The sequence below is a fragment of the Ammodytes marinus genome (genome assembly GCF_949987685.1).
Source record: "Ammodytes marinus genome assembly, chromosome: 6".
Classification (NCBI taxonomy): Eukaryota; Metazoa; Chordata; class Actinopteri; order Uranoscopiformes; family Ammodytidae; genus Ammodytes; species Ammodytes marinus.
In genome coordinates, this window is record NC_137235.1 from 27,926,125 (window position 1) to 27,939,108 (window position 12,984).

Below are 12,984 nucleotides of genomic sequence, written 5' to 3' on the forward strand. Positions count from 1 at the left end.
AACCAAAAGCAGATACACAGTCAATGCATTCATGTTTGCTACTTTGTTGTACATTTGAATATATATATATCTATATATATATATAGATAGATATATATATGGTGTACAGCTATATGATATTTAACAGCAGCTACAGCATCCATCATTAAGTACAACTGGATATGAAAAGGATGGAAGGTTAACTCCCGCATAAACACTTTACATCTTTTTAGATGAGGACAGTATGACTAAGAACACTCACTGACACCCCTCACAGTCTTATAACGTCTCTCTCAATCTCTCTCTCTTACTCACACACACACACACACACACACACACACACACACACACACACACACACACACACACACACACACACAGATAGAGAGACAGAGATAGCTGCTACTTCATGCTTTCATTTCAGATACCACCAGCTACTTATATGAGTAAATCTGTGTGTGCGCTTAACAATGTTATCTGTCTAAGCATGTCTGTGTGTGTGTGTAAGCGCAAACGTCTGCATGAATGAGAGCTACTTGAGCTCTAGGCGGTGCTCGCCCCGGGCTATGTGGGAAGAGAACTCGTAACGGTCCCGACTGCGGTGGCCGCACACGTTGCATTCGAGCGGGTCCCGGAAGCCGTGGCAGCCCATGTGTATTGTGAACATGACGTAGTCTAAGAAGAGCACCCTGCAGTGGCCACAGGGGTACACCGCCCCGGGCACGGCACCACCACCCGCCTCTCCGTCGGCCCGCACCACCCGTAAAGCCTCCAGGGGCGACAGAGGGATGGGCTGGGCGTGTGGGTGAATGCCGTTCTGGTGGTTGAGCCCCCCTAGCAGGTGCCCTAAGCTGTACATGACGGGCTGGGTCATCTGGGAGCTGTCGGTGTGGAAGGAGTCCATGCTGAGGGGAGGCTGGGCGCTGTGGTGGAGGCCCAGGAGAGGCATGCTCATCTTGTGGCCGTTGGTGTGGCCGATGTCGTTGCGACTTAACGGTATGGGGTAAGGCCTGTGGGAGGACGCTGGCTCACTGTCCATGGCTTTTTGCTGCTGGTGGTGGTGGGCGTCTGGCCCCGGGGAGCCTCCCACTGGCTCGTTGACGTCAGTTCGGTGGACCAGCTCCCTGTTAAAGCTCAGGTCCAGGCAGACGCCGTTGTCGCCTAGACCGGCAACACGAGAAGAAAGAGAACTGAGAAGGTGGTTCTATTGTTTATTGTCAATATCACTTTTTTACGTTTAAATCAATAGCTCCTCACGATCTGCTCTCTGTCCATACTGTTAGTGCCCTGGATGAAATCTGGTGTTAATACACAGCCTAGGTTCTGTAAACTGGGATGTAAACAAAGGTTATGTAAATAACGAAGGCCCACCATAGCTAGCAACATGTCGGTTTACGGAGCCTAGGCTGTTTACTAACACTGCACACACAGGTAGTGGATCGCGAGGAGATATTCACAGATTTGAACAAAAATGGATTTTGACAACAAGAATTCTGCAAAATCGGTGACTCCACCTTTAAGACTCAGCAGGAGGACGTTTCACATGCTTGATCCAACAGAAAGGCCAGAGACATACCCCAGGCAGCAAGCAGCAGTTAAAGCAGTTATTGCTTACAGATGGCAAACCATCTAATAGAGATCCTTAAGAAGACTGTAAGGGGTCCTCACTTTGTTGTTGAAAAATGTGGAACCCTACAGAGTAAAGCTGAACATGCCAGGTTTACAGGACAAAAGCACTTCTAGCTGTAGCTGAGCTTATAGGCATAAGGGGACAGAGGAAGCAGACAGAGGCCTCCAGTGCAGCTGCATCACAGAACTGTAGACAGAGAGGCACCTGCTCACGTTTCTCGCCTCCCGCCTGTTCTCTCTCTCTCTCTCTCTCTCTCTCTCTCCCTGCGGTTGCAGACATTACTTCTCTTTCCCCCCCTGTGGTTGTCATATTGAAAGATCTCACTTCATTTGTCAACCTGATAGAGATGTAGGAGTGTTTTTTGGTTGCCAAATACACCCTTGTTTTGCAAGCAACTTGGAGCTGAATTGTGAAAGCCTTAACCAGAAAAAGTAAGCGCCAGCTATGTCAAAATCATGTGTGTATACGCCCATAAAGACAGTCATTTACTGAAACTGATATCTTTTTGATCATTTCACTCAAATGATCCGAGTTCCAATCAAAACAAACAACGTGAGTACTTAAACTGAGAAGTTTCGATTGCATGCGTCTCTTTTTAAATATCTCCATCTATTTAAGCATGCATGGTTACCGATACCCACCGATGACACAATTGTAGCAGAGCATTTAGGCCAGTGGAGACCACTCTCTGGTGTGTGCAGGTATGAGGCAGCAGGTGCTCTGCCCTCAAATTCCTGTTTGGCAAGAGATGGAGGGCAGCAGAGACAAAACAGACGGACAAAGAAGCAGCTTAAGACGCTAAAACAATAGACAAAAACGTACAAAACAAAGTCCGTATTGTGAATGGACAGCAAAAAGCCCAAATGATGTCAAGATTTTAAAAAGACAGCAGCATATGTAAAAAGGCATTGGCGCTTTAGTTATAAAATAAAGAAGTCAGTAAACAAGTGGTCATTAACAGATGCAAACATATAAAGTATCAATTAAGTAATTAAGGTGAGATACTGCAGGTGAATAAGGTACAATTCCTTACCTATAGATATCATCATCATGAAACTTTGCCAGTTGATTACTTACTTCACTATTAAAACAGTTATTTTTGTATTTCACGTTTTTCAGAAACGTTTAAATACATATGCAAATGTTGCAATATCTAACAAATTATGCATATATTTAAATATATTTAAAGAAAAACATTTCTAAATGTTAGATAAAGCTAGAGTTAAACTCTTTAATTCATTATTATAACATATTAGTGTCAAAAGATGAGCTCATGCAATTAATAACATGATAAAAAACAATGTTTTTGACTGTAGTGACTGCAGACCTTAAGCATGTCAATCAAATCAAAAAAAGGGTTTTCACAATCTTTTACATAAAGTAATGCTTTCAGCTGATTTAAAATGTATCTAGAGTTCAATGTCTCTAATCAACCAATCAGCATGCGTGTGAGTCCCGCCTGCTCTTACCGGTGAACTTCTGTGGCATTGAGCTCTTCCGTTTGGCTACGTTGCTGGCGAGCCTGTCGAGCAGCAGAGCGCGCTCCGTGCCCATCTGACTCCTAGACGTCTGGCCGTCCTCTGGTTGAGAGAGCAAGAGAGAGAGACAGAGAGAGAGAGAGAGAGAGAGAGAGTGTAATGAGGAAATAAAGACCTTCTCTATCAAGCGGTACCACCAGTAAAGGGAGTGCACTTCAGCTGCAACTGTCCACCTGTCAGAGCTTCAGAGGTTATAAAGTGAAAAAAAAAAAAGAAAAAACTTGCAAAAGACACCAGCTGCTAGAAGCAGAGTAACACTCAAATACTAAATATTTGAGTGTTACTTCGCTCCTTTGACCTCACTTCCTGGTGCTTTTTTACCTCATCAAGTGCAGGAGAGAGACCACAGGATGAGGATGTACTTCCTCACCGCTACGGCACTATCAGGCATAAAACTTATGACATTCGGAGAACCACAGAAAACACAGCATTGTCTGTGTGTTGCAACTGTCCTCTCAATACGTAAAGGCCTTTTTTTAAGGGGGGGGGGGGTGAGGTAGATAGGCATTGAGTGTGTGTGTGCATGTGTGCGTGTGTGCATGTGTGCGTGTTTGTGTGTGTGCGTGTGTGTGTGTGTGTTGAGTGGCTGGGCTGAAACATTTTGCCCTACATAATTGGCTTCCCCTTTGCCGCTGCAGACATGAGAAGCGGTTGTCATAACGCTCAGCCTGCCACACCACAGCTGCCACAACCTATTTAGCTGTAATGATGGTCTAACAGCCATAAAGACCAATCATTTAATGAGGCTATAAAAACAGGATCTGTTCGCAATAACGGCTTTAATCGCCCACTGCGTGTGTGTTTATACATGTGTTTGTGTAGAGTGTAGACTGTGCAGTGGCCTGATTACACAACGGGTTACATATGTAAGTCTGAAGTGTGTGTCTGTGAAGATGTTGATGATGAAGTGAGTGTACATTGTGCTCACCTCTCTCGACAGGACCTTTGCTCTGAATGTACACATGGCACCTCTCTCTGTGCTCTTCTAGGGAGCTGCGCTGCTTGTAGCTGCGACTGCAGTGGTTGCACTTGAAGGGCTTCTCTACTGCGATACAAGAGTTTCAGTCAATCAGTAACACGTTCAAACATCAACATGGCACAATGAGTATTATTTCCTTGAGTGGTTTCACACAAAACTGATGATATAGGCATATTGGAGACAGTGCGGCGTGTCTGCAGGTAACACACGTGAACCGAAAGTGAGTGAGTAAGTTTCCAGAGGTAAAACGAGTGAGGTGCCATATGTGAAACCGTGTGAGAGTGCATGGCAGGGTGTTACTGGAAGAGCCATGCAGAGTTTAGCAGACCGTATGTGTTGTCTCTCTTCAAAGGGGGTGAGAAACCGTCATAAAGGAGTGAGAAACCCAACCAACATGACACTGTACACAGGTGCATACAGTATCAGTGCAATTTAGCTTCACGTGTGAGTGAGTGTGTGTGTGTGGCTGGCTGGTACCAGAATGGGTGCGCAGGTGGCCGCTCAGAGCGTCTCGTCTGCGGCAGGCGTAGCTGCACATGGGGCATTTGAAAGGCTTCTCCCCAGAGTGCAGTTTGATGTGGCGCAGCAGGTTTCCCTTCTGGGTGAAGGAGGCCCCGCACTGGGTGCAATGGAACGGCCTCTCACCTTAGGGAGAGAAAAACAACACACGCAATTAAAAACATTTTGGAAAATTTGAACTAAAAAGTTTGCTTTTCACAAAGTTGAATTACTGTCATTGACCAGTTGCTGTAGATCCACTGCGTTGGGTTGATTGGTTCGTCTGTAGATTACTGTTGAACAACACATTGATGTTGTGATAACGACAATGTTTAAAAAAATAAATAAATATATATATATATATATATATATATATATATATATATATATATATATATGTAATTTTTTGTGATCAACTTTAATTGTCAACTCTTTTCTGCTCCAAGTTATAGACAGAATCATGCACCATCTTCGAAAAGGGAACAAGGCGACATCCAAATAAGGAAACCTAGAAACAAAGTTCTCACAACTCAGACCACACAAATGCCAAGCATATTGTGCACTAGCCTTCCCATGTCGAAAAAAACGCAGCCGCACAAGTTCCATCTGAAGGCGGGATAATTCTACAATTCAACTCTATGATAATGTATGTTTTGGTAGTAAAACCGCACTGTGAATCACACTGGAGATTGATGGAAGGAATGAGACAGTCAGAAAGATTTAATTGTAGAACCCGTTTTTTTCACAGGCTTTGATCATTTTGGCAATATATGATGTGTGCAGATGAGGCCGACAACAAGTTAACATTTCTTCACACTAACAAATATAACTACATTTGCTGGGATCCTTCAACTGAAGGCAAGATTTAAGAGTGTTTGTATACCACTGGGATTACACTTTAGATTGACAATAACCAAAACTGTACAATTGTACAGTTAGGGACAATTTTAACCAAATGTTTATTCTAACATAAAACATGACTTACATTTGGTATTTTTTTATAGTAGTTCATGTTATTCAGAATACAATACAATAACAATCATTTTTCATTTAAAATCACCCAGAGGTACCAATATCACAAGTGACTTTATTGAATCACATTCTGCTGTTTATTTCTATTGTAAATTTTCATTATCATTTTCGAGATCAGGGTGGAACGGCGAGTGTTCTCATCAGCTGGCTCACTGTGTGCGTAGGACTCCTCCTTGATTCCTATCAGGCCGGGTTTGAAACACTTCTTGCACCAAATACAGGGTGCTTCATTTTACAGTACCGGTACTGGTTTAAGCCATGCCGCAAAATTTGAGTCGAAAAAACTATTTTCATTGAATTTGCACTTCCCTGTGTCGTCCAGGGAACAGAGACGGCATGGACAGCGCATACACTGCTAAAATATGAATGTTGACAGTTCCTCTATCCTCACCTGTGTGATGGTGATGCAAGACGCTTCCCTAAACTATTTTAAATTACAAGTTAGAAATCATCTTTTGAAAAATTGATTTAGGACATTTTAATACCAATGATAGCTTTATTTTTAGATTATTTTTTAGACTGTTTAAGGATCCGCTCTGATGGGGAAAGACAATCAGCTGCCCATGACAGAAAACGTGCGCTTCATGTGCAAAGGATGAAAATTATATTGCATTCTGTACCTCTGCTCTAAGCACTTCATTTAACACTTAACCCTATGAAACATGGACATGAGTTACTGATTAGAGGAACTGAGGGCAAAATAACAATTGTGCATGTACTAAGATATGTTGACCTATCTGTTACTGCTACCACATCACAAAGCTATTGCATTGTGCTTTATATTTGAACAACAATAGGAAGGATATTTCACAACCCTCTGTTGTTGCCACAGTCCTGGCTATAGGACAAGTGCGTCACCTATGATGCAGAGTCAAACGTTCTTAAATCGTAGTCACTCTTATCAAACCTAGTCGTGACCTAGTCAAGGCTATCGACAAGAGTGGTAGATTGTGCAAGCGGGTTGTGTTTGAGGTCAGGTGTTTTGGGGCTTGTGTTCCTGTGCTTACCCGTGTGGCTGCGCTTGTGCACCAGCAGTACGTTGATGCTGACGCAGGACAGGCCACAGATGTCACAGTTGAGCTTGCCTGTGGGCTGCATGCGGGGGGCCGCGGCTCCATACACCCCCTCTGTCTCCTCTGCTGCTGCGTGGGCGCCTGACTCGTAACGAGAGTAGTCCACCAGAGACAGGTCCTGTGGCTCGCTGAGGGAATCTCCCTCTTCATCCCCCTCTCCCTCCCTCTCCTCCTCCTCCTCCTCCTCTTCATCCATGTCAAAGCCTTCCTCCATGCCGTCCTCCTCACTGGCCTCCTCTGCTTCCTCTTTAGGCACAATCTCTCTCTCCGCCAGGGGCAACTGCTCCTCCTGCTCCTCTGCCTCCCTCTTTATGGCACCTAAGCAAATTGGAGGAATATAATAGATTTTGAGGGGAAATGTGACGTAAATGCACATACAGTGGCTGAAATGTCATAAAAAGGGCAATGTTTTACAGAGATATGGAGTGATGTATAGTACATAGGGCTTGGTATTGAAGTATGATACTTTTTTGGCACAGACTGAAATGCCTCTACACCATCGAGTATCGAAGTGTCGTTAAATACCAAAAATGGCGTAACATACCAAAGTGAATCTCATCGACATCAGTGAGCCAATAAGCATGCAGCATGCATGGTGTGCCATAATGTGTTATATGATTGTTTAGGACGGATTTCATAAAATTGCTATGGAAAAAAGTAGTGTTCAGGAACTGGTATCTAAATTCTTTTGAAAAGATAGTAAGCCCTTATAGTACATGTGCAACAGTTGTTCCAAATAGGGCCGGCAAGTAATCATGAAGAGACTCCACACCAACCAGAAATGTGAAACGCTGTCACAATTTGACTTCTACATTTGTATTTATAGCTGACAGGGTGATATTAGTACAGACACATCTCCAAACTGTGGTGTAGCTTCATTTGGGCCAATGTAGCGTATAGTGTCTCAAAGAGATTGAGAAGATGTGTGCTTCAGATAAGGCCAAGGCATTTCCTCTGAATACACAGAAAAACTAGAACCAGGGCAGGAGAGCGACACACACGCACACACACACACACACACACACACACACACACACACACACACACACACACACACACACACACACACACACACACACACACACACACACACACACACACACACCAATTCCTCATCTGCTTTTTTGAAAGCTAGGCAGAGTCCGACTCCTGGGGCCCTGTTTTTTTTTTTTAGCAGGACCTCTCACCTAGCCTCTCTTCGCTAAGTGTGAACCAACCCCACAGCGTGCTCAGTCCTTAAACCACACTGTGGTCATGGCGGTGACTGCTGATGAGCACGAAGAGCAGCGCCTTGTATTGTGGAAAGCGTTAAACGAGAGGTTCTATGGAAACTTTGCACACACAGGCTCGATATAGAGTCCAGGGTCTCAGAGCAGTGAACCGCAGGCTGCCGTATCAGACGCAGACAACAAGGGCTTTAGGAAGTACTATAGCACCCAGTGGGGCAGATGATGGGTGGCAGGCACATATAAATAGGGGGGAGATGTCTGTTACGGCGTGTTCTTTTATTTGAAGGTGGTGAATGAGGGACGAAGGCAGCGAGGCAGAGTAAAAAAATAACCTGTGAAGAGTCAATGTGTGAAACAAGGTGGTCACAGTTTTAGAAAATGTGCAACATTTCACTGCTTGGTGTGACTCTACACTGCGCAGCTATCAGAAGAAGAGATATCCATTGTATCTGACAATACTAATAATAATAATAATAATAATAATAATAATAATAATAATAATAATAATAATAATAATAATAATAATAATAATAATAATAATAATAATATATTTAATTTATATAGCGCTTGTCTCGCACTCAAAGCGCTTTACGTAGGAGCACAAGAGTAAACAAACAAAAGGACAATGTTAATGTGATAGGGTTTTATCATATCATAAATGGAGGAAGAAAAGCGTAATGGGGGTGACCTAGCACTCATGTCCTCTTGTACTCTTACTCCGTCCAAGCAAGTGTTGAAAACCCATTAAAAGCTAATTGTGACATTTATTTGATTATTACTTTGCACTAGATGTAACGCCTAGATGCAACGAAGATCTTCATGATGCCTCTCCACTCTTATCAGCAGTTCTTCCCTAAAGCTTGTCCATCATATTTGATCATTGCAGGATTTAGAAACTTTGCATCAATCCATTTTTTCAGATAATTTCATTTTGCTGTCCTACTCGTTCCCATGGGTTGAGAAAATTCTACCGCACTTTGGTCTATGCAATCATTAAACCCTTAAGATGAACACAGAGGTGCACAGTGGCCACACTAAAAATAACGACATTATTTCAGTGCCTTTGCTAGAATTGAAATAGTTATCCCTAACAGCGGTATTTAGTTGTAGCCATGTCCCTCACACCTAACCCAAATGTGGATGCTAAAGAGCTTGATGGCTAAAATGCACAACGTAATGGAAAGATGTCAAAGATGTGAAGCGTGTGTGTGTGTGTGTGTGTGTGTGTGTGTGTGTGTGTGTAAACGTACGTGGATCTGTCACACCTTGAGCACAGTGCATTCCATTCTCAGTGAATGAGTTATCCTCCCTCTCTTCTTCCTCCTCCTGTGGCTTCACCTCTGCAACATCACTGCAAACGTCTGAGAAAGTGACATATGGTATATGTGTAAAAATCTTTTTTGTAACTTTTTGTTTCACAGAGAGAACTTCAACCCGTTAGAAAAAAACTGAATATTAAAATCCCTGAGAACTACAGTATATGTGCATCTCGCTGTTGTATGTATGAGTCTGCTATGAACTGCAGCCTGCACAAAACCCTCCATATATACAGTATATATAACCCTTTAGCTTTCAATACGCTAGTCATGTGCACTCAGGCAGTGCGGTAGGCAGGATGGGGGCAGCTTAGGAGAAAAGTGTGCAGCCTGATCACGTACGCATTCACACACACCTTACACACATTCACACACGTACAAACACATGCGTACACACACACACACACACACACACACACACACACACACACACACACACACACACACACACACACACACACACACACACACACACACACACACACACACACACACCAAGGAATCATAAACTCACCCATCCCGTTTCCCTCTGGGGTGGTAAATTCAGTATTTTTGTCTGTGTTCATGATCAAAAGATTTCTGCGGAGAGGATTAACAATATTTGGTTAGTTCTGGAATCCAGAATGATCTTACCAGGTTCAAGTCTGATTCCTCCCGTGCCACTTTCAGAACTAGGTCTATCAGTAAATGTTACTATAAAGGGATAAAACTATTTTTTTTAGCCTTAAAAAATTGTGTTTGTTGCATACATTCATGAAACTAAAGTGCTTTCTGTATGGTCTTGTCACTACTCCCTCGATTTTTTTTTCCACAAAGACTGTGGAGGAGTGGAAGCAACCTTTGCATCTCACTGTTCCAGGTGGTTAGAAGTTTATAAAAGCAAAAGTGAATGCACGGTTGATTGCTCGACCCTGTCACTACATTTAGCCTTATGAGAACAGAGATGATGTTCACTGCACATGCACTTCCTGCTGCCAGCTCTGCATATAGGAGCAAGTGTAAAAAGCCCTTTCCACGCTTACAGCCAGTGAGACTCCAGGCAGTTGTAGCCACGGTTTGAAAACGAATTAGGAAAATAGAATGACTAACTGTGTGCTTTTTAAAAGCTGTTTTAGACACGCTGTACGAGTTTTCCATTGAACAAATAGAATATTTTTAATGCAGGATGAATACTTTTTAAAACATTACAGATGAAACTGTGATTAAATATCTAAACTGTATGGTAAATGAGGAAACGTTTTCATTATTTAGAAAGCATTGTAACTACTCAACATCTCAGAGAGGAAAAAATACAGCAGTAATAAACTTTTTCACATGGACAAAACTCCTTTGAGAGCTCACGTCCATACACGGTAACAATTCATTCCAAGCTACTTTTTGGTTGTTTATTTACTAGTTTTGTGGGAAGATAAGAGTCTGGCTTGAGTAAGGATGAAATTGTCTTACCTGCTTCTTGCTCAGCACCGGAGGAGAACCACTCTGGCAGTAGGAGATTCCACACTCCGCCACTGGACTTTCTGTGAATATGGAATATACGCAACGTCACTTTGGAGAGATCCCTTAAAGGAACAGGAACTCACTTTTGAACGAGGTGGAGCAACAAAGGGCAAAGCATGCTCATACAGCGAGAGTAGCAACACCAACGATTTAGATTAGCTCGTACAAGTCTCATGACCATAATGTAAACTTTCCTTGACTCGACTGAAACATGTTGAGCTTATAACACTTTGTGTTGATGAGGGGAAAACAAAGAACTGATAATGGGGTTCGATGTAAGCTCAGGCGGTCCACATGGTTCAAGATTTCTATTTTATTTAAGGAGCTATGACTCCATCTTGTGGCCAAACTAGAAAGCTTATTTTCTTTCCAACTATACTCTCTCTTTCCTTCAATATAATTATAAGCCTATACAAAACTTAAGACACCAGAAGCACTTTTACCGTAGCACTGTGAACAGATTTTGAGCTTTTTATGTGGATGGGTTGCATGTCCAATTGAACATTAAATAATCCAATATGATGTCATTATCATTTTTCGTTTTACTACAACTATACTCACATTTTAATACACACCAATCCAGGAAGTCAATACAAAGAAATTGCTAAAACAGCGAAATATCATCACAATATTAAAAGCTATATTGGATGATGGAGCAGCCTGGTGGTGTAGAGGTTGTGCTCAAGGATTTTTCTGCATTTTAGTCTCATTTCCTGTCATGTAACTACTTCTGCTATCTAATGCAGGCATATGACGGCCAGATCGTAATGGATTAAACATGTATGCACATCTCTTGTTCTATTAGTATATAATAGAAAATAAAGTATTGTGGGTAATATATAAAAGACACACAGGCTCATATATAGTTCATTGGTAAACCACCAACAGAAAAAACATTGTTAACCACTGCTTACCCCTTCAGAGCAACGGTCCTGCATGGAAAACACACACACACACACACACACACACACACACACACACACACACACACACACACACACACACACACAGTCAAACACCTCATAAATGACACATAATGAAGTCGCTGGCCCTCTTGTGAGCTTGGAGAACAGTGAGCTGCTCACTGACTGCATTGTTAGTCATCTTGTTAAAGTTATTTCCCTGAAACTTTCCAGATATACAGATATTTGACTTGCATTAAGTGGCTTAATAACATCCAGGCCAATGAAATCTTGTCCAAATGTTTTGATAATTTACTCAGCATGGACCAATGAGGAATGTGGGCACCATGTTACTAAAAACACACTCCGTAGCACCCACCTGAGGGGTGGACTGCCTTGTAAGGCTTGCCTGCTGCCACTAGCCTGCCTATGGCAACCAGCTACCAGCCGCAAGAAAAAAAAGCTAAAAGAAAGCACACTCACAAAGCATTACAATACATGCTGGGTTTCCATGGCAAAGTGGAGGCAAAGAAACACAGGAGGGAAAAAAAGAGAGATTGACCAATACAAGCCATGATTCAAAACCTTTGAAGGCCGGGTGGAGGTCATATCTTCACACACAGGCAACCAGAACAAAGTAACACGCTGATTTACAGACTCTTTCATGATCACACACGTGTATAATAAACCGTCCCAGAGCTTGCAGCGCTGTTAAAACTTATCCTGCAATCCCACTGGTGGGAGGCTTTTTTAGGACCGGTGGGGGGCAGGGCAGCAGTGAGGAGGAGGGGGGGTTACACTGTCCATTTGCCTTTTTATAGCTGCCCACTTCAGTCCATGGCAAGATAGAGAAAAAGAGAAAGAGATATGAGGTGTGTGTGTGTGTGTGTGTATGGGGATGCACAGACACTTGAAACACACACAGAGACGTATTTGGGGGAGAACATTTTAGTTTTGCATTGTTTGAACAATGTTTTCGACCCCCAAGGCACAGACGTGTGAGTGCACGCGCTGGGCATTTGGGGTTGATTAAAGTGGAACAGCACTAATGTGTTGCGTGAAAAAGAAGTATGACTAAAAGGAATAATAATAGGACGGAGGGGAGAGAAGTGTATTCAGTGCGTAAACAAGTTTTTTCTCTCCCCGTGCACTCAGGATTGAGTGAGGACGAGCGAGGCAGTCTGTAAGTGTGTGAGCTGGTGTGTGTGTGTGTGTGTGTGTGTGTGTGTGTGTGTGTGTGAAAGAGAGCTGGAGTGAGAGACAGAGGGAGACAGAGCTTTAGTCCTGCTTTTTCTCTGCTGTGCCTTTCAG

The 12,984-nt window shown here is 42.9% G+C and overlaps 1 protein-coding gene across 1 annotated transcript; it reads right to left on the reverse strand.

Annotated features, from left to right (window-relative positions):
* On the reverse strand, nucleotides 1–10,810 carry LOC307252149 (zinc finger protein Aiolos-like). The gene is made up of 8 exons (XM_080029732.1): nucleotides 10,721–10,810; nucleotides 9,789–9,853; nucleotides 9,209–9,319; nucleotides 6,664–7,047; nucleotides 4,604–4,771; nucleotides 4,076–4,192; nucleotides 3,079–3,189; nucleotides 1–1,140 (listed from the first exon to the last, which is right to left on the reverse strand). Exons 2-8 carry the CDS (start codon nucleotides 9,838–9,840, stop codon nucleotides 512–514), a joined length of 1,572 nt encoding a protein of 523 aa, XP_079885858.1. The 5' UTR covers nucleotides 9,841–9,853; nucleotides 10,721–10,810; the 3' UTR covers nucleotides 1–511.
* Between the last annotated feature and the right edge of the window lie 2,174 nt (nucleotides 10,811–12,984).

What these genes read in the sequence shown, in the direction of transcription:
- LOC307252149 (XM_080029732.1), bottom strand. Translation starts at nt 9,840, where the DNA reads ATGAACACAGACAAAAATACTGAATTTACCACCCCAGAGGGAAACGGG. An exon ending in CAAAGGTCCTGTCGAGAGAG is followed by an intron (nt 3,190 to 4,075) that starts GTGAGCACAATG and finishes TCTCTCAACCAG; the next exon opens with AGGACGGCCAGACGTCTAGG. An exon ending in AATGCCACAGAAGTTCACCG is followed by an intron (nt 1,141 to 3,078) that starts GTAAGAGCAGGC and finishes TTGCCGGTCTAG; the next exon opens with GCGACAACGGCGTCTGCCTG.